Source organism: Poromitra crassiceps (genome assembly GCF_964638095.1).
Source record: "Poromitra crassiceps genome assembly, contig: HAP1_SCAFFOLD_254, whole genome shotgun sequence".
NCBI classification, from domain to species: domain Eukaryota; kingdom Metazoa; phylum Chordata; class Actinopteri; order Beryciformes; family Melamphaidae; genus Poromitra; species Poromitra crassiceps.
This window is the reverse complement of record NW_028152143.1, coordinates 135,095-154,406: the sequence shown is the minus strand read 5'-3', so window position 1 is coordinate 154,406 and position 19,312 is coordinate 135,095. Positions and strand designations below refer to the sequence as shown.

General features: G+C 45.4%; 2 protein-coding genes across 2 annotated transcripts; both read right to left on the bottom strand.

The window, feature by feature from the left end:
- Positions 1 to 2,685: 2,685 nt before the first annotated feature.
- LOC310770885 (SAM and SH3 domain-containing protein 1-like) lies at positions 2,686 to 3,955 on the bottom strand. The gene is made up of 2 exons (XM_083663586.1): positions 3,931 to 3,955; positions 2,686 to 2,968 (listed from the first exon to the last, which is right to left on the bottom strand). Exons 1-2 carry the CDS (start codon positions 3,934 to 3,936, stop codon positions 2,708 to 2,710), a joined length of 267 nt encoding a protein of 88 aa, XP_083519712.1. The 5' UTR covers positions 3,937 to 3,955; the 3' UTR covers positions 2,686 to 2,707.
- Positions 3,956 to 3,975: 20 nt separating this feature from the next.
- LOC310770882 (tapasin-related protein-like) lies at positions 3,976 to 15,438 on the bottom strand (the record flags this gene model as incomplete). The annotated part of the gene is made up of 4 exons (XM_083663583.1): positions 3,976 to 4,062; positions 6,850 to 7,179; positions 7,978 to 8,238; positions 15,405 to 15,438. 4 exons carry the CDS (start codon positions 15,436 to 15,438, stop codon positions 4,016 to 4,018), a joined length of 672 nt encoding a protein of 223 aa, XP_083519709.1. The 3' UTR covers positions 3,976 to 4,015.
- Between the last annotated feature and the right edge of the window lie 3,874 nt (positions 15,439 to 19,312).

Here is a 19,312-nt window from a genome sequence, read left to right as displayed (position 1 = left end):
TGTCATGAAAAGTGTGCAACAGAAAGAGCAATGAGATTCAGGTTGTTTTACCAGCTACAGTATTTGGCCCAAACGTTTTGTAAAAGGCTGACTGGAATGACCCACGACCCAGTTTTCCCTGATTTACAAAACAATGTAGTGTCCCAGTGTGTGTTGACCTGGGAACCGGCTTCACACCTGATGTCACATTATCTCTTTACCATCTGTCCTCAGTGCGTCTGAAACATCCCTTCCTCTTTGCCACGGAAAAAAATAAAGACCTAATCTGTAACTTGGGTTTGGCAAACCCCTTGTTGGAACACTGTCATTCCACCCCTGGACCTCAATTCTGAGTCGCTTAGGAAAGTTCCAACGAGCCTATTATCCACCCTCAAATCAAATTAGTCAAGATTGGAACCAAACATTTAGATGGTCCACTAAATTCCACATATGACAGCCCAGATGTTAGCAGTGCCTTTGGAACATTTCTATTTTCTCCGCGCTCCCTCTCCCCACAGTGTGTGTGTGTGTATAATCTTAAAATCAGCATCTCAATTAGCTCTCACACTTTCAGAACATACTGGCTTGGTGGTCATATGCTAAATACTGGGTATATGAATACTATAATGCTCGATTTGATGTAGCTATTCATTTAGGGCCTGTCTGATTCTCAAGTGAACGAGCTTTATAGGTGGCATTTCTAGGTAATAAGTTGTAATTAGGCTGTCTGAAACCAGTTTGATACATAAGTTCACTGAATTTGCAACTTTTCTAGGTACCTGGTTATGGATAATTTTCGAGGAACCATACCATGCACACTTTGGTGGGTTAGGGTATCCCATGATACCTTGCGACCCTTGCAACCGACGAAGAAGAACAAAGCAAGCCCAAACGAGCCCCTAATGGCGACGCCCACAAAGCCGACCGCATCAGAAAAAAGTGAAACAATGTTGGCTAAATGACAAACATATTTCACTTTCTTTTTGTTTTTATTCTAGGATAGTCAATAACGTCAGCCTTTACTTAAATTTAGTGTAGTCAGATGTTTGTACAGTGTCAGGAAAGTCACTTTTGAACAATAGTAGGAAGCATCTTACCTGATGGTGTTCTGGACAGCAGCCACTAGTTAGGTTGCTAATATAACTAACGTTAGAGAACTCGCTCCGCCTGCCGCAAAGCAGCACTACACAGCCAGGATGATAGCACCATTGCAAACCTTCAAGTGTAAGTGGAGTTCGTTTTAACTGTGCTTTATTAAATGATAAGCTGTCATTACTTCCCATTGTCATCAGTTCATATGTACCATTTCCCTTTTTCGCCTTCAAATTAAAAGTGTTCACGGTTGCCTGTGAAACCTCGACCTTTCTGGATTATAAAAGTAGTATAACGTAGTATAACGTTAGAGAAAACAGCCCCCAGCCATGCCGTTTTATACAAATTTATTGCCAAATGCTTTGGGTTTCAACTTGATCAATCTTGGTCAGAAAAAATCTTGTAATGGAAACAGCACCAGTGTGACCTGTCGCGTGCAATGCTACCTTCAAGCATGAGGACGTCTGAAACAAATTATTTTTCATCCACCTATATTAAAATTAGTTACCTAATTAATCAAGTATCTAGTTAGGTAGCTAGGTGATAGGAGCTCACTTGAGTTACAGACAGACCCTTATACTGGTAAGGCAACTAAAAATGTGCTTTGATACACATGGAGGATATTGTCTGCTGTGAAAAGCCCATCTCCCATAGTGATTATTGGAGCGATATACTGTAGAGCGTTTTTTTAAGGACTCTACAAAATGATAAAGGGCATGCATCCAAAATACGTTATGAAATTGGACATATAATCTGAAATATAAAATTGTGTGGACAGCTGTCTCTAGAAATGACTGAGAATTGGCCTCAAAATAAGGCTGTAACATTCAAAAGGCAAAAACCCATACAGTACACGTAACATATAAAAACCAGTTTGAAATTAGGATATGTGGTACGGTATAATACATAAACATGATACAAAATAAGCCATTTCAAATCTCAAAACAACCAGTTATTAATCGTTTTCTTTAATTGTTTAGTTGATTAAAAGTCCAAACATTGACTGAGTTCTTTAACTGTAACAACTTTGAATGTATTAGTGGTAATGAAACCTGTGAATGATAAAGAAATCGCTTTGGCCAAGCTACATCCTTAAGAGATCCTCGGGTAGTTTCGTCTCAGCAAGAAATGAAGATGAAGCACTTTTTGAAACGCGGGGAAACACTCATAAAGTCTTCCTTTATTAAAAAAAAAAAAAAAAAACTTCCATCCTAGAAAAGAGTGCGCTATCTTCCTTAAAGGCAGATCCAAGTCTTGTTTTTTAAGACCTTCAGGATGTTCTTAGAATGGAAGCCATCCCACAGACTGAGTCTAGACTCTAGAGTCTGGGTTAAAAAGGCATCTGATATCTGGTCTTGGCTTGCAGGGACAAACTCCCCCATGCCGTAAACATTTGAGAAAAAGGAGAGAGAGAGAGGGGGTAGCCCATTACAAGTCTCAAGTGTGATGTCGGTTTGTCTAGCGTCCAATCACAAGTCTTGACAGGTACAAGATAGGAAGTAGTGCTGCGGCCACTTGTGTGGTCCTTCAGTCCTGGGGCCAGTTTGCCCTTGACCATGTGTTGACTGTGTTTAAATGTACTGACCACTGAGCTGAAACCTGTCTCCATTCACCCAATCTGATTCCACCTGCATGGTTATGACTGGCCCTCTCTGTGTGCAGTGACCAGTTGTGCCTCGCTGACCAGCCGGCGGGCGTGTCTCTGGTCCTGAACGCCCGCTTTCAACACGCTGCTCTCCGTCAACAAGGCCGCGCGGCCCAGCGAGTCCACGCCCGCCGCCGCCAGGGGCGCGGCGTACATGGGCAGGCCAATGGAGACGAGCCAGTCGGACACGGTGCTGATGTTACCCGAGGACAGAGGCTTCCGGCACATCTCCGTCAACCCTCCAGACGGGATCTGAGGAACAGGACGGAGGAAAGACCATATTAAGTCCCCTTGCTGATGATGTCATGATGATATGGCTGGCGGCCATAGTGGAGGTACTCATACAACACAACTCAGAGCTGCAAACTCTCACTCAAATGAGCCTCTTCTCACTCTCACACCACACCTCCTATTTCTCACTCCAAAGTTCTCTTTTGGGTCCCAGGATCAAAACGTTTGGGAACCCCGGCCCGTATAGCCTACAGGCTTGAACGTTTCTTTCTTGACTTAATCCAAGAGATTAGGTGGTGTAGAAATGCCAAGTTCCAAGTTTTATCCCTAATTTTAAAACATAGCAGGACGCCAATGCTTGTTCATATTTTATTGTATACATTTTCAACCATCATTTTCTCTGGTTCTGGGTCTATAAGATGATAATTTATTCAGATCTATTTGGATAGACCTGAGAGACTAAAGTGGGGAGTGCCGGATGATGGGAGCGACTTGAGGAGCATAGATCTTTCTTCTTCCAAGTTTGCAGACAAATGTGTAATATCTGGAGTATATCAAAAATGCTACCAAACAAACACACATCAAGGATGCTAACTCCTGAAGAGTGAAGAAGGTGACAGATCAGGGCAGAAACAAAACCACTCAGAAATCATTCGCTAAAGAGCCTTATTTTGGGATCAAAAGGGCCACAGAGAGGTCGAGTAGGTCTATTTACCATGAATAGTGCTAATTTTAATATGAACAAAAACACGCGTTGCCGTCCCCATCATTGTTACGCCTATATATAACTCGGCATTCTCCACTGGACCTCCATGTTGGCGCCAGCGGTGGTTGCTAGGAGATTTGTGACACAACCGCAAAGCCTCTCTTTCCCAGCCTGCATTGATGTTTTATGGGAAAGCCTCATTAAGCTCATAAAAGTCTGGCTCTATGATTTTATAATTATCACCGTTCATACAGAAGAAGTAGCTGTGTTCATTTACAGCCATGCGGTGTTGTTTGCGGAGCTCCTTGACGCAGAGCTGGTCCATGGTGGAGGCCACGTCCTTGACGGGCTGCACCAGGTCCTCAGAGTATCGCTGCACCAGAGGCTGGGGGATCCCACAGCAGCCATGCTGGAGGACGGGACGGATGGAGAGAAGAGAGAAAGAGTGATACATTGGACATGACTACACAGAAAGACCAGTACAGTTGCATAAAATAAAACTAGTAAAAAAACTGGATATATCCACATTAACTCATTGAGTGCCAGCCACTTTTGGAGAACGGAAGCTCCCAGTGCCAGAGTTTCAGAGCCTTTTCAGTGATTTCTCGAGGCCCACAGAATATTGTGTGATATTACTATGTAAACACCGAACACGCACAAAGAACGAGGAGACCCTGTTCTATCATCTGCAAAAAAAAGTTTATTGATACCATTTTCCGTTCTTTAGTTATGAGCCGGAGAAGATAGGCTGTTTTGAGCAAAAAGACAGTTTTCAAATTATAAGCTGAGATATTCAGCCTTTTGTGAAATGCAGCATTTCAAGCACATTCACTGACTCTAGCTAATATTTTCATCTATATGGCTCTGGCTGCAGCATGCATCGGTTTCTCTTTGATCACGGCTTTCTCCTGCAGTTTTTCGGACCTTTCTGTAATCTGGAGAGCACTGTCGCCACCTAAGCAGGGCCGTAACCAGGGTTCCGAAATAGGGGAGGTCCAGCAAGGGGAGGCGGATTCGGCGGCGGATTCGCCGCCGAAAATTTTTTGAGTTTCCCCCCCCCCCTTTTTTAGCCATATTTAGAGTAATATATCATTTTAAATCAACATTAGGATTATACTGTTGTGATGTCATTATTCAGTATATTCTCTTTCATGTCACCACCTGCTCAGCTCTCCTGTCAACATAATTGTAACTAACAAACACAAACTGTTTTAGCCAAATTCATATCAAAATGACACCTACAAACACAGGTACACAACCCAAGCCGTACACAACACACAAAGTCATCATCGATAATAAAAAAAACATACAGAGGGACATTTATTTATTCCTGATAGGAACGATTGAAAAATAAAATAAAATATATTATGTTGTTTTTAACTTTACACCACCTCTTTTTGTTACTTATTGGGTCATGAAACTGAAACCATGCATATAGCCACCTGCATACCTGACTTCGGGAGCTTGGCAATTGGCATCATGCATGATTACAATGAGATGCACCCACTTTAAACCTGAATAAAGTAATAAAACCACTAGTAAACCAGTAGGCGGCGCCTGGCCTGCTGTTCAGTGAGTGGCCTGGCCTGGCCTGGCCTGCAAAAAAAAAAAAAAAAAAAAAAAAAAAAATTTTTTTGCAGGCTGAAATATTAGGGGAGGTCCGGACCTCCCCGTCCTCATAGCTAGTTACGGCCATGCACCTAAGGGTTCTGTAAAATAGGTTAGACACATTCAATAGCTCCCATATTGTAAGAGGCGATGTAAGAGGCTTAGATCGACATCCCCCCGTCAAAAAACGCAATTGACGAACATGTTCGTCCTTGGCACTCTACGTTACTAAACGAAATGACGAACATGTTCGTCCATGGCACTCAATGAGTTAAGGGAGATTGAGATCAAATGTCACAATATCAACACTGACTTTACCCATCCAAGACTATAAAGCCACAGACGATAACACAAAATGGATTCAAGACCCCCATTTAATATGGTCACAGAGTTAGTGGAGTCTGAATGAGGACCGCATGTTCCCGGCAACATGGATTGGGTTGATGTAAAGGAGCGTTTTGACTTTATATGCTCATTGTGGACAATATGAGGATGGAGAAGCTCTGATCTGGTTGTTTATGGGCGAATGAAGCAGACTAACGATGTCACATCACAGGGCAGGAGGAGCTGTGCTGGCTGGCTAATAAGCACAATCTCAAAGGGAGCCAGGGAGATATGAAGACGGTCATTAAAATGTCTGATTTAAGTGTAGGAGGTAGAATGAGAGGAAGGAAGAACGAAAGAAAGAAAGACCACATGTGCAACAAGTCAAAACATGATTAAAGACCTTGTGAGCAGTAAGAAGGAAAACGCTTGGCAGAAAACCCATGAACTAACTTTCTTTCTTTCTCTCTCTCTCCACTTCCCTTCCTCTCATTCTCTCTCTCTCTAGACACCTGGAGCGGAGGCGGCTCTCCAGCAAAGCCCGGTCAGGTCGGCCAAACTGGACCGGAGGTGTGAGGGATGATGGAGGAGAGGAGAGGAGGGAGGGAGAGCTGGCCATACAGCCCGGCAGCATCCTGTCTGAAGTAGTGTACACACTGCCAGGGCAGCAGGGCTCACAGGCAGCCAGCAGCCACACAGGTTCGATCAGATCTTTAGCGGTCGTCTATTTGACCTTTGGCAGTATCGACAAATTGGAGTAGTGTGATGATTGCATTCATATTATTGGGTAAATGTTGCTACAGCGCGCAGTGTGCCGGTGGTGTCTGTGCCACTCCACTTCTGACTAATAGGAATCCAGCAGAGCTGTGGTCTTGCACACTGTTTCACACCTCATCCCCTGATGCCTCTGTGTGTGTGCGCGTGTGCGTGCGCGTGTGTGTGTGTTTATCCTGGCAGCATCAGGGGGCACCACCATGTCTGAGGTCGAAGGGAGCAGAAGATGAATTCATGCTCATCTAATGTTGGATAAGCAGCAGCAACATTCATCACCGCACAGCATAGCTATAAGCATGCATTCATCCCCATGTTTCTGAGATGACAGGTGGCTCTCTAGGTTAGAAAATGGTTAGATAGCAAGCTACAATCTGCAATGTTGTACACATGCATTTGGGTTTCTCGGAAAATAGGACCATCCGAGGAGCACCTGAATGCAACATTACTACCATTGACCATAACCCCCGAGCTCTCTGTGACCCTCTCTCACCTTGGATATTCAGAGTGATGTCCAGACTGCCGAGCAGCGGAGGCACCGACACAGAGCAGGCGTACGTCCCCTCATTTGAGATCTTGACGAGGGGCAGGGTGAAGGAGGCGTCCCCCCCGGCCAGGCCCTTCAGCCTGACCCCGGTGCCCTGCGTCTGCCCCGACCGGCTGCTGTAGCTGAACAGCTTGGTCCTCTCCCCGCGATGCTGCCGGTACCACTCCACGTTGACGTTCGGCCCCCGGTGGTCGATGGCAAACTGGCAGTGGAGCTTCTGTTGGGACTGTAGGGTCGCTCGCACCCATGGAGAAATGGTTTGTAGAACCATGGTGGCTGGAAAAGCACATGATGACACAGAAGCACACAGATACACTTTTAAACGAGGGTTATAACGGTTTGCCAATACATGCATTGGGAGATGCAACAGTGATTTCCAAAGTTGAAAAAGTGACTTGTCCAATGATCGCCGAGGGGGACTAATGATTAGCCAATCAGCATCAATAAACAGATTAGCCAATCAGCATCAATAAACAGCGCAAAGGGTGGGACTAACGCTGTTGTCAAGCTGTCGGACCAAACAACAATGGTGACTGCGATAGACGCTGCTATCAAGGCTGATCTAAATCGATTAAAAGTACCAATTACAAACAGCAGTCTGCTTTGAAGACATTTATTCAAAGGGGAAATGTTTGTTTTGTTCTCCCAACTGGATTATATTCAGGCAGATATGTTGGTCTCTAGTGGGGAGAGTTGCAGCAGCACATGCTAGCACATGCTTCCTCCGACACATGTGCAGTCGTCAGCCGCTTGTTTTCACCTGACAGCGAGGAGTTTCACCAGCAGGACATAGCGCGTCGGAGGATCACCTTATTCCACCCAGTTCCCCTCCCCCCCAAACAGGCACCCAGACCGACCAGAGGAGGCACTAGTGCAGCGACCAGGACACATACTCTTAATCCGCCTTCCAACGCGCAGACACGGCCAATAGTGCCTGTATAGACGCATGACCAAGCCGGAGGTAACACGAGGGCTCGAACCTGCCACCCTCGTGTTGGTATCGCGGAATCTACTGCTGCCCTCAATCAAGAATGACTGGCCTCCACAAACCCGTGTCAGTGTGATCAGCGTTACCTGAGGTGGTGATTACGTCTCTGTCCCCGATGACGGGCTGGCTGAGGTAGTCCTCCTGCACGAGGGTGTGCCTGAGGAAGCTTGTGAGGGTGAACAGGCCCTGGCTGTGTCTGAGCGTGCAGGTGAACCACAGGTCGTAGTCCTGGGCCCCGTGGCCCGGCCAGCGCACCTGGATGCCCCTCGTGCTGAACCACTGCAGCTCACACTCCAGCTGCTCTTCATCCACCCCCTCCACATACCCCCGCAGGTCCACCTTAGACACTGCAGGAGAGTAGAATAGAATAGAATAGAGAAAGTTGAGTAAATACAGTTGTTTGAAGGAGAGATGTATCAATGTAAACTAAAAATGCAGTAGATAATCCAAAGCAAATATTTAAATAAAAATACAACATTTTATTTCCTAATGATTTGAATTGTGTGGTTTTTATGCAAATAACCAATAGATGACAATAACAAAGTAAAAGGATAACATTTTGAATTTTGTACAGTTTACACTGACTTGAGGATGGGTGAAATTCTTTTTTCATACGGTTTCCGGGACAGTGGTGAAAAAAGTGAGTCTGGAACCTTGAATAAGGCTCTCACATTGTGTTACCCAAGCTTTTAACCAGCGCTGTTGTACTTTTGCATTTCTTTTGGTGAAAGTAATCCAAAAGTAATGTAATAAGTTTACTCTAATACACAGTGTAAAGAAACATTCATTTCAAATGAAAGTTACCATTACATTTTGAAAGTAACTTGCCCAACACATAATAGAATAGAATAGAATAGAATAGAATAGAATAGAATAGATCAGAGTTTTCAAAGTAGGATGCGGGCATCCCCAAGCAGTTTCAGGGGAGGCTCAGCGATTGGAAGTTTAAAGATATTAAATTAGTTATTACATTAATTATCAAACGGAGATCACGTGATTTGGTTAAAGATAGTTCAGTCAGGCTATAATTCAATGAATAGTTGAAACTGTACAAAATTTTCTTCCGGGGGACCCCCCGGGTCCGGGGGCATGACCATGACCTTTGGGTGGGCTGAGCCCACCCAAAGCTCTGATGCTAAAACCTCAGGAGCTGAGACAAGAGTGGCCAGTGGATTCTACAGTGTGTCACAGGGACGTGCACAGATAGATCCCAGGTGGTGCCCAAGCACCTGCCCTTTTGGCCTCTGAATGATGAGAGCCCTTTTTGCAAGAAACGTCTTATGTGTTTCAGAGGCTGTAGCAGACTCATTTCTAAAGCTAGAGTGAAGATACTGATATCCTCCGAAACTAGAAGACCCAAAGCATCCATTGGTACCAACCCTGTCATGCTAGCTTGTCAGTTAGGCAGCATTTTGGTGAGGGGGGAAAACTGGCATGGCCCTTTTCAAAGGGGCCCCTTGTAGTCCAGGCAAAGTAACTCATTTTGGAACCAAAAGACAAACTAATTGTAAAAGAATTTTTTGCAGCTTAGATCATTTCTATGAGGTGTCCAGAACAACATACTAAAAGTCCTAAGAAATCCTAGTTGAGGAAATATGTTTAATTCTCATCAATCCAAGATGTGTGCCAGTAAGGCCAGACAACAATACACCCCAATGGGGCTATTTTTTTCCTTTACTCCTATCAAAACAAAACTTTATACAATGAAAGTATCCATGAAAAGTAACATTTTTTGTATTACAAGTTTCTTTGAAAATGAATTTGAATATGCAAATGAGCTATACACTAATCGAATATACTGTAGGCTACCCAAAATATACCCGCATAGGAGTAAAGGAAAAAATGAAGCCTATCACAATCAAACCTCACACAGTGAAAGTATACATGAAAAGGAACTTTTTTGTTTTACAAGTTTCTTGGAAAAATCTATTTTAAATATGCAAATGAGCTCAACACTAGGCCTAATTGACTTGTCCAATAAGCCATAAAGTCACAAGTAAAACAGGGGCCAAATAACTAACTCATTCATGTCTATTCAGTAAGTTAACCTATGCATAAACAAGATAAATTTGAAGTCACTTGCCACACTTACCTGGGTCACTTGCCACAAAAAGACTTATATTGACCTTAAGAATTGATTGCACAATCTTGCCTCCAGTTGCTTTCTAAATTATTATTTTTTATTTGCGAACAAGCCTAACCTAATGACATGACAGAAAGTCAGAATAGCCATCTTAGTCATTAGTAACGTGGTGAGATTACATTTTGGGCTGGTAGATTTACAAATAATTGGTATTGTTGGTAAGATTACGAGATAACAGGCAGAAGTCATTCTTACCAACTAAACGATTCACTCTCACACAGAAGACAGATGAAAAAACAGATAGACACACTTTCCAGACTTTCCAGCTCTTTAAATAATTTTGCCAGACACCAAAACTGCTTCTGTTTTTGTAGTAAGTATTTCAGACCAGGCGGGCCACACATCAGACTTCCACCGTTTGTAAAGTAGCTTTGCAGTCTTATGAGAAGCTAGCAACAGCAATATCTAGGCTAGAAACCCAATCGGAACATTTTAAGTTACCAACTCCTTTCTTCTTCTTTTTTTAATTTTCCCGATTTTTTATCCCATTTTATCCCCCATTAGTGCTCACTTGATTTCTCAATCCTGGTTGCTACTCCATCCTCTGCCGATCTGGGGAGAGCCGAGACTGGCTCCATGCTTCCTCCGAGACATGGGCAGTCAGCCAGCCGCTTCTTTTCACCTGCCAGAGGAAGCTTCACCGGTAGGACATAGCACGTGGGAGGTTCACGCTATTCCAACCAGTTCCCCTCCCTCTGAACAGGCGCCCTTAACGACCAGAGGAGGAACCACATTAGCAACCAGGATATTGCATGTTTTTGTGAAGGGGGTTCCTATATGAAGGAAACCCCCGGGAGGCACGGGGGAGAACATGCAAACTCCACACAGAAAGGCCCTTTTGACGACCCCACCCGGGCGGTGGGCACTCGAGGACATGCGGACGGGCACGCATTCCTTCAGCGTTCACATCGTCCCAGGTGGGAATCGAACCCACGACCTTCGAGCTGTGAGGCGATAGTGCTTACCACTGCACCACCGTACCTCCCACCAACTCCTTTCTAACTAGACATTTCTATCTGGTTAGGCTTGTTCGCAAATAAAAAATAAAAATTTAGAAAGCAACTGGAGGCAAGATTGTGCAATCAATTCTTAAGGTCAATATAAGTCTTTTTGTGGCAAGTGACCCAGGTAAGTGTGGCAAGTGACTTCAAATTTATCTTGTTTATGCATAGGTTAACTTACTGAATAGACATGAATGTGTTAGTTATTTGGCCCCTGTTTTACTTGTGACTTTATGGCTTATTGGACAAAATCAATTAGGCCTAGTGTTGAGCTCATTTGCATATTTAAAATAGATTTTTCCAAGAAACTTGTAAAACAAAAAAGTTCCTTTTCATGTATACTTTCACTGTGTGAGGTTTGATTGTGATAGGCTTCATTTTTTCCTTTACTCCTATGCGGGTATATTTTGGGTAGCCTACAGTATATTCGATTAGTGTATAGCTCATTTGCATATTCAAATTCATTTTCAAAGAAACTTGTAATACAAAAAATGTTACTTTTCATGGATCCTTTCATTGTATAAAGTTTTGTTTTGATAGGAGTAAAGGAAAAAAATAGCCCCATTGGGGTGTATTGTTGTCTGGCCTTACTGGCACACATCTTGGATTGATGAGAATTAAACATATTTCCTCAACTAGGATTTCTTAGGACTTTTAGTATGTTGTTCTGGACACCTCATAGAAATGATCTAAGCTGCAAAAAATTCTTTTACAATTAGTTTGTCGTAAAACGCTACTTTGCCTGGACTATTGATCTCTTACGTCAAGATACAGTATCTGAATGAGAATGGGTTCTATGGGTACGCATGCGTCTTACCTTTACAGAAATGCCCACTGTGTGCTAATCCCATGGAGTTTTTGGCAAAAAAAACATACATTTTAATAGCCTAAATAATTATGAGAGGGGTGCCCTTTTTTCACTTGAGCAGCTGCCCCCCAAAATATATGCGCACGGCACTGCAGTGTGCGTGGAGGACATGACCTGGGACCAGGGTGACTCAGTGTTTACATACTGCTGTCGCTGTGGAGGACAATTCAGCATCACAGAGGAGGAGGTAGACGACACACGACAAAGGAGACACCAGAAGGTGGAGGAGGATGAGGAGGAAGGAGAGCGTGGAGGAGTGGTTGTGTGTGCTGTGCTGTGAAGCTTGTGAAGGATACAAGTCAAAACTACTCCAGACACTAGAAAAGGCTTTCTATAAAGAAGACAAAATTATGGTCAAACCAAGAAAGCAGCCCTGAAGGGTTAATGTATACGTTTTGGTTCACGCACCATGGAGAAGCTGTACAGTTCTGACAGCTTTATCTCCAGCGCTGTATAAGGAAATACTATAAACAATGGTCAGTTCTGCCTTCTGATACTCTCTAGCTGTGGATTGGATAGATGGCTGCATCAAACAGTCAGTTACACAACGCAACCGCATCAAAGTGTGACTAAGGAGGAAGAGAGATTGTAACAGCAGTTTCTGCATTTATAGAGACAACAGGAAATAGTACAAATCAGTCTCTCAGTCCCTTTGTCCCTGTGAGATACTTGAGGCCCACATGTGTTATTTGTCTTGACTCACTCACTGACATGGCTACTCATCTTCTCAGCCTTCTTCTAACCCTCGCTGGACTCACAGCAGGTCAGTCAGAAGAACCATTTTACAATGATTTAACATTATGGGTGTTGCACTATGCTTGGGCTGGTGATGTGATGTAATGACAAGGATGATGACCATTGCAGTGAACTTACAGTATGAGTAATGAAATACACGATTATAATTCTATCAATGTCAGTTTGAAGAATGACATTGATAGAATTGTAATCGTATATAGATGGTTTTCACCAGCTGCAACCCCACAGCACTTCCTTTTTCTCAGCTTCTTCTTCTGTGTTTTATGGCGGTTGGCATCCTTAAATGTTGGTGTAATAGTGGCGACGCCCCTCGAAGCTTACCCCTTTACCCCCCCTTATGGGCGGACCTGTCCACTACACAACACTGTATTTACATAGGCTACGTTACATATTTGCGGGAATGAGAGGGATCTCACACTTGTACTGATGTCCAGCATGACTGGTGACGAGGGAAACATGAGTTTGCAGCAGAGGGGCACTTAGCCTGGGTGGTGGCAGCCTGGAGGTTGGGGTGGCTGGCCTGGGTGTCTGTGCCCAGCGGGGTGGTGCCGCTGGCGGCGCTCTCCTCTCCTCTCCTCTCCCCTCTCCTCTCCCCCTCCCCCCTCCTCTCCTCTTCTCCTCTCCCCTCCTCTCCTCTCCCCTCTCCCCCCTCCTCTCCTCTTCTCCCCTCCTCTCCCCCTCTCCTCTTCTCCTCTCCCCTCCTCTCCTCTCCTCTCCCCCTCTCCCCTCCTCTTCTCCTCTCCCCCTCTCCCCTCCTCCTCTCCTCTCCCCTCCTCTCCTCCTCTCCCCCTCTCCTCTGGTTCCCCCCACCCTCCTCTCCTCTCCTCCCCTCTCCCCTTCTCCTCTTCTCCTCTCCTCCCCTCTCACCCTCTCACCCTCTCCTCTCTCCTCCTCTCTCCCCCTCTCCCCTCCTCCTCTCTCCCCTCCTCTCCTCTTCTCCTCTCCCCTCCTCTCCTCCCCTCTCCCCTTCTCTCCTCTCCTCCTCTGGTTCCCCCCACCCACCCCGGTCGCCTTTTATACACGGTCCCTAACGGCGCAGGACAACGTGATTGGCTGGCTCAGATTTGAACAGATCTGAGCCAGCCAATCGCGTTATCCTGTGATGACGTAATGTCCTGTGCCCCATGACCAGATGGACCATATATGGACTTCCTCCCCACGACTATCTCGTGCTGCTGCTGACTGTTACTGCACTATCCGTCAGATCCCTTTGCAAATACCAACCCCGTGCAATCCATAAAGGTACATGGACGTTACTCTGCAGAAACTACAGTAACAAAATCACGAATTGCTCTGTTTTTGGAGCTCTGCATGTCTGTGTTTGTCTAGTTAATGTTAGCTAACGGCTAACATTCGCTAGTTAGCCAACCAACCAGCAGCTAACATTAGCTAGCTAGCTAGCTTACCGGAAGCGATATTTTTTTCGGATGATGGCGAAGGCATAACCCACCCCTGGCCCTCTCTGCCTGTGATTAGTGGCGCAGCGTTATAAACCATAGATATATGACTATATTAAAAACATAAACACACTGGCGTCTTTCATGCAGGCTAGCAAGCATAACTGCTGTATGTCTGTCTGACCCACTGAGTCTGACGGTCTGACCACAGACTGTAACAGATGTAATGCAGGATAGCCAAGCGAATGTGTTTGGATAGAAGTTTGACGCTAGGCCAATCAGAGGCAGAGAGGGGCGGGTTATGCCTTCGCATAGCCTTCGCCATCATCCGAAAAAAAATATCGCCTCCGGGACAACAACGCTTCCTACCCAGCGTATGCACGTCTTTCCGACAGGGGTGGTTATGGCAACTATCAACAACAACAACAACAACAACAACAACAACTACTACAAGACAAAAAGACCGAAATAGGCTACCTTGTTAATGTGTCTGTCGGAGACACGGCCTAACGTTAACATTTAATATGAGCCGAATATCAGCTTGTGCTCAGCAGGAAGTAAATCGGATATTCAGGTGGGTTGTGACGGTTGTTATTGTTGTCAAATTAAAACTGTCTATACACACACACACACACACACACACACACACACACACACACACACATATATATATTGTGGCGATACAGAGTTTGACATGTCGGTGGCGATTACGACGTCACGTGAAGGCAGCGGACCAGCCAGGGTAGTAGGGAACTTCCGGTCTCGGCTGGGGTGGGAGTCTGGGATTACGAGGAAGCGGACAAGACGTGTGTGTAGCTAGGAGCTGTGTGTATAGCTAGAAGCTATGAGTGTGAACCAGGAATAAAGATTGTACCAAGTATTGCCTCTTCTCCTCCTCACTTAATGATCCCGGGAGCGGATTATTACATTGGTGTACAGAAGTGTTAACTACGAACTTTGCCGCTCGCCTCGTGCGGTAACATCAAAAAAAGAGGAACGGAGAGAAGGACTGTTGCTGCTCGTCGCGGAGGTTCCAGCCAGCTGCAAGCTAATCGGGCTGGATTTCCCTCAAGTAAGTCGGCTGGAGTGCTACAGTGGGCGGGTGAAGAGGCAGCGCGGAGAGAAGTGGAGCGGAACCGAGTGAAGATTAACGCCTTGGAGGATTGACTTGGCGTGAGCGGTTAGCTGAGTGTGCTAACTGCTAAGACATTAGCTGGGTTGCTAACTACTACAAGGCTAGCTGTGCGTGCTAGCTGGAGGCTAGCTGGTGTGCTAACTGCTACAAACACCACGTGGAATGGCACACGTTGGTGGACCCTCGTCGTTGGACGGGGGAGGGAGGAGCTACCGACTCCGGAGTTCAGCTCGGTACTAGCCGGCATGGAGGCCCGCCTGGAGCAAAAGTTCAGCGCGGTGCTTGCCGACGTGGAGGCCCGCCTGATGCAGGGGATCAGACGGCTGCTGGAGGCGACGCCTGCCTGGGCAGAGGAGCTTATGAAGCTACTGAGGGAAGCCACGCAGTGCAGAGAACGGCAGACGGAGGAGCCGCAGAAACTGTGTTGGACTTGTGGAGCACAAGGACATCTGGCGAGGTGGTGTCACAGCATGCATTCGGGGCAAACCAGGTACGCGGAGCAACGGTACTGGGGGCGCCCGGGTGTCTGTTGGTCGTGCGGGGCGTTTGGACATCTGGCCAGGGAGTGTCCGGAGGCTGTCAGAGGACAGAGGACAGCGGGAGAGGAGAGATGCGCAGGCGGCTGGCAGGTGAGACTCTGTTGGTCGTGTAAGAAGCCTGGACATTTGGCCAGGAACTGCACTGAGTCTGTGGAGGACGAAGGAGGGACACAGGCTGAAGAGAACATTATTCAAGTCGGGGCACTGACGATTGTGTCTCCAGAGGAGAATGTGTGCAGCCGGGGGGAAGAGGTCATTCAGGTCAGGAGAGTGTGGACTGCGTGTCCAGATGGACGGGTGTTGCTAACGCCGGAGGAGCCTAGCTGCTCTGCAACCCCCACGGTAGAGGACATCATCTGCAACGCTGTTACAGTCGGGAGAGCAACGCTCCTGTCTCCGGGTGAGCGAGAGGGGTCAACGCCGGAGGAACCAGCCCAACCTGACTGCTCCACACCCCCCACAGTTGCTGTGCAGGAAGCCGAGGTGGAGATCGCCGTCGGTTGTGTTCTCCCCGCTGCCCTGAACACGCCGCCCCCTGTGGGAGGGGGACGGGGGGACGAGCGAGTGCAAGAGACGGAGGAAGAGGAGTACTGTGCAGATGTGGACCTGACAGACGAGGACATGGACATCATGGATGTCGACGTGGATGAGTGGAAAAGCAGGCAGGCGGAGGACGCGGACATCGGTCCGGTGCTCGCGTGGGTGGCGGCCGGGCGCCGGCCCCCTGGAGAGGAGATTCACATGTTTTCCGGTACCACGAAGGGACTGTGGAACATGTTTACGGACCTGCATCTGGATGAAGAGGGGATGTTGGCGAGGAAAGGGCACGGGAAAGAGGGGTCCCAGATGGTAGTACCCAGCTACCTACGGGAATTGGTCTTGCGGTGGACGCACAGGGGCCCCATAGTCGGTCATTTCAGACTTGCAAGGCATCGAGGGCCTGGGGAGACACTCCGCCGTGTTCGTGAACTGTTCTATTGGGGAAAACACAAGGAGGACGTGCGGAGCTACTGCAGTGCGTGTGATGACTGTAGGGCACAGGGGGGGGACCGAAGAGAGTCACCCTGCGAAGGACTAACCCCACTGGGGGTTGGGAGGGACTAGAGTGCTTCAGATGGGACAGAAGCTTTGAAAGGGGGGATGGAAATGGCGGTTTAAATAATTGAAATGTGAGTGAAAATGAGTGTAAAAGGAAAGGGGGAAAATGTCAATGATGTAGATGATGGTGTGTGAAAAAAAAAAGAAAAGAAAAGACTTGTGGGGAATTAGAATTTAATGTGGGGATAGAAAAAAAGATATTGGGGAAAAGCGTTGATGTGTTGGTGTGTTTTGGTACAGGGGATGTGTGTGGGTTGTGGGTGCCAGCGTGGAAGCTGGCTCTTGTTGAGAGGGGATAATGTGGCGATCCAGAGTTTGACATGTCGGTGGCGATTACGACGTCACGTGAAGGCAGCGGACCAGCCAGGGTAGTAGGGAACTTCCGGTCTCGGCTGGGGGGGGAGTCTGGGATTACGAGGAAGCGGACAAGACGTGTGTGTAGCTAGGAGCTGTGTGTATAGCTAGAAGCTATGAGTGTGAACCAGGAATAAAGATTGTACCAAGTATTGCCTCTTCTCCTCCTCACTTAATGATCCCGGGAGCGGATTATTACAATATATATATATATATATATATATATATATATATATATATATATATATATATATATATATAGTAACATCTACAAAAGGCTAAATTATGGTTATGGTTAAATAAAGGTTAAATAATATACCATTCAAATCTGTTGCAATTCTTCTTGTTGCAGGAATCCACAGCATAACTACAGTTGCTAAAGTGTCAGGGAAGGCAGGAGGATCCATCTCTATCCCTTGTCTCTATGAAGCACGCTACATAAAGAATGTGAAGTACCTGTGTCAGGGATATACCTGGAACACCTGCTCTACTGTGGTAAAAACAAAGTCCAACCAACAACGTCATTCAGGAAGGTTTTCTATCTCTGATGACACCAACAAAAGAATCTTCACTGTGACCATTAATGACCTGGTAGAGGATGATTATTTCTGGTGTAATGTGGAGATTGATGGAGGGGGAGATGATGGAAAAAGATTTCACCTGTCTGTCTCCAGAGGTAAGATCCATAAATATGATTTCAGAACATGTGAAACCCTTTGTGTGAAATTAATTTGGTGAAAAGACAAACAAAGAAGGTGTCTATAATTCTGCTGCAGAGACAAAATATTGATGAATTAACTTTACATGTCAGTAATAGCAAGATCAAATGTAAATTAAATGGTTTGAATGAATAAATTATTTATCTACAAATTCAATGTATATACACTGCTTTGACTCATCACCAACATCTATCAGGGACATTTTTCATATTTGATATTACATTAGCATCATTATTTTCCCAGTGTAGAATAACACAATTTTCTATTGATTGTTGTTTGTTCTCCTTCAAGGTATGTCTGGACTCAGTGTGGACCAGCAGCAGATATCAGGATTTAATAGTGGAGATATAACTATCACATGTGACCATATGTCCAGTATCACTGGACAAATGAAGTGGTGTAGACTGGGCGGGTCCTGTGTGGAGGAGCAGTCTGGATCAATCGATGGAACACCAGTGACAATCAAATCAAGTGCCTCAAATAGCTTCACTGTGACTATGAGTGAATTGAAGATCGACAGCAGCAGTGGTTGGTATTTCTGTGCAAAAGGAGACCTACAGATGCCAGTGCAAGTCACTGTTCATGAATCTACAACTAGCCCCACCACAACCATCGAAGGAAGTAAGATTCAAACCATATCTCATATTTTCACATACTGTATAGCACCCTACAGATTCCAAAATACATGGGACTTAATGATCAAATAGCTAAAAGTATTTATAAAGTATGCCAGGTACAGCCAAGTTTTTGATTTAATATAAAGTGATATATCAGGATTCATGATTGCTATTCACGTTATATTATTCTGGTGATTAATGTGGCTGCTTTGTTATTGAGCTGGCTTCCAACCACCACTCTATTGGTGCTGCCACCTACTGCTTAATGTATAAACATCTCTTCTGTCTTTGCAGACACAACTGAAGGACAGTCAAGGTCAGTAGCTTTGCTCTTTGCGTTTTTACATAAGCATGGCCATTTATGTTGAAATCAAACAGTCGTGAAATGGTTATGAAATCTCCACATGTATTTTTGTGGATATTATATAACTATAATATTATTCAATGATTACTAAGATTATTAATTAACAACTCATTAACAACAACAAATATAGCAGATGAACAGGGTGAGACATAATAGTGTTAGCTTTATTTTAATTAATTTGCCTTGTGTGCCTGGTGTTGTAATTTATGTTTCAGTCAATCCAGTTACCTGAAGATCCTCATCATCGCTCTGACTTTGTTGATCTTTATTGTAACGGTGACCTTATCCGTCTGGTGGTGGTTGAAAAGACGTAGTAAGTCTATGACTAACTTTTATGAATACAATTGATGTCAAAAATATTTGTCACTCTGAACTATTTTATTAGACATGTAGACTATTTCACAGTCATTGAGAGAGCCAATAACACGAG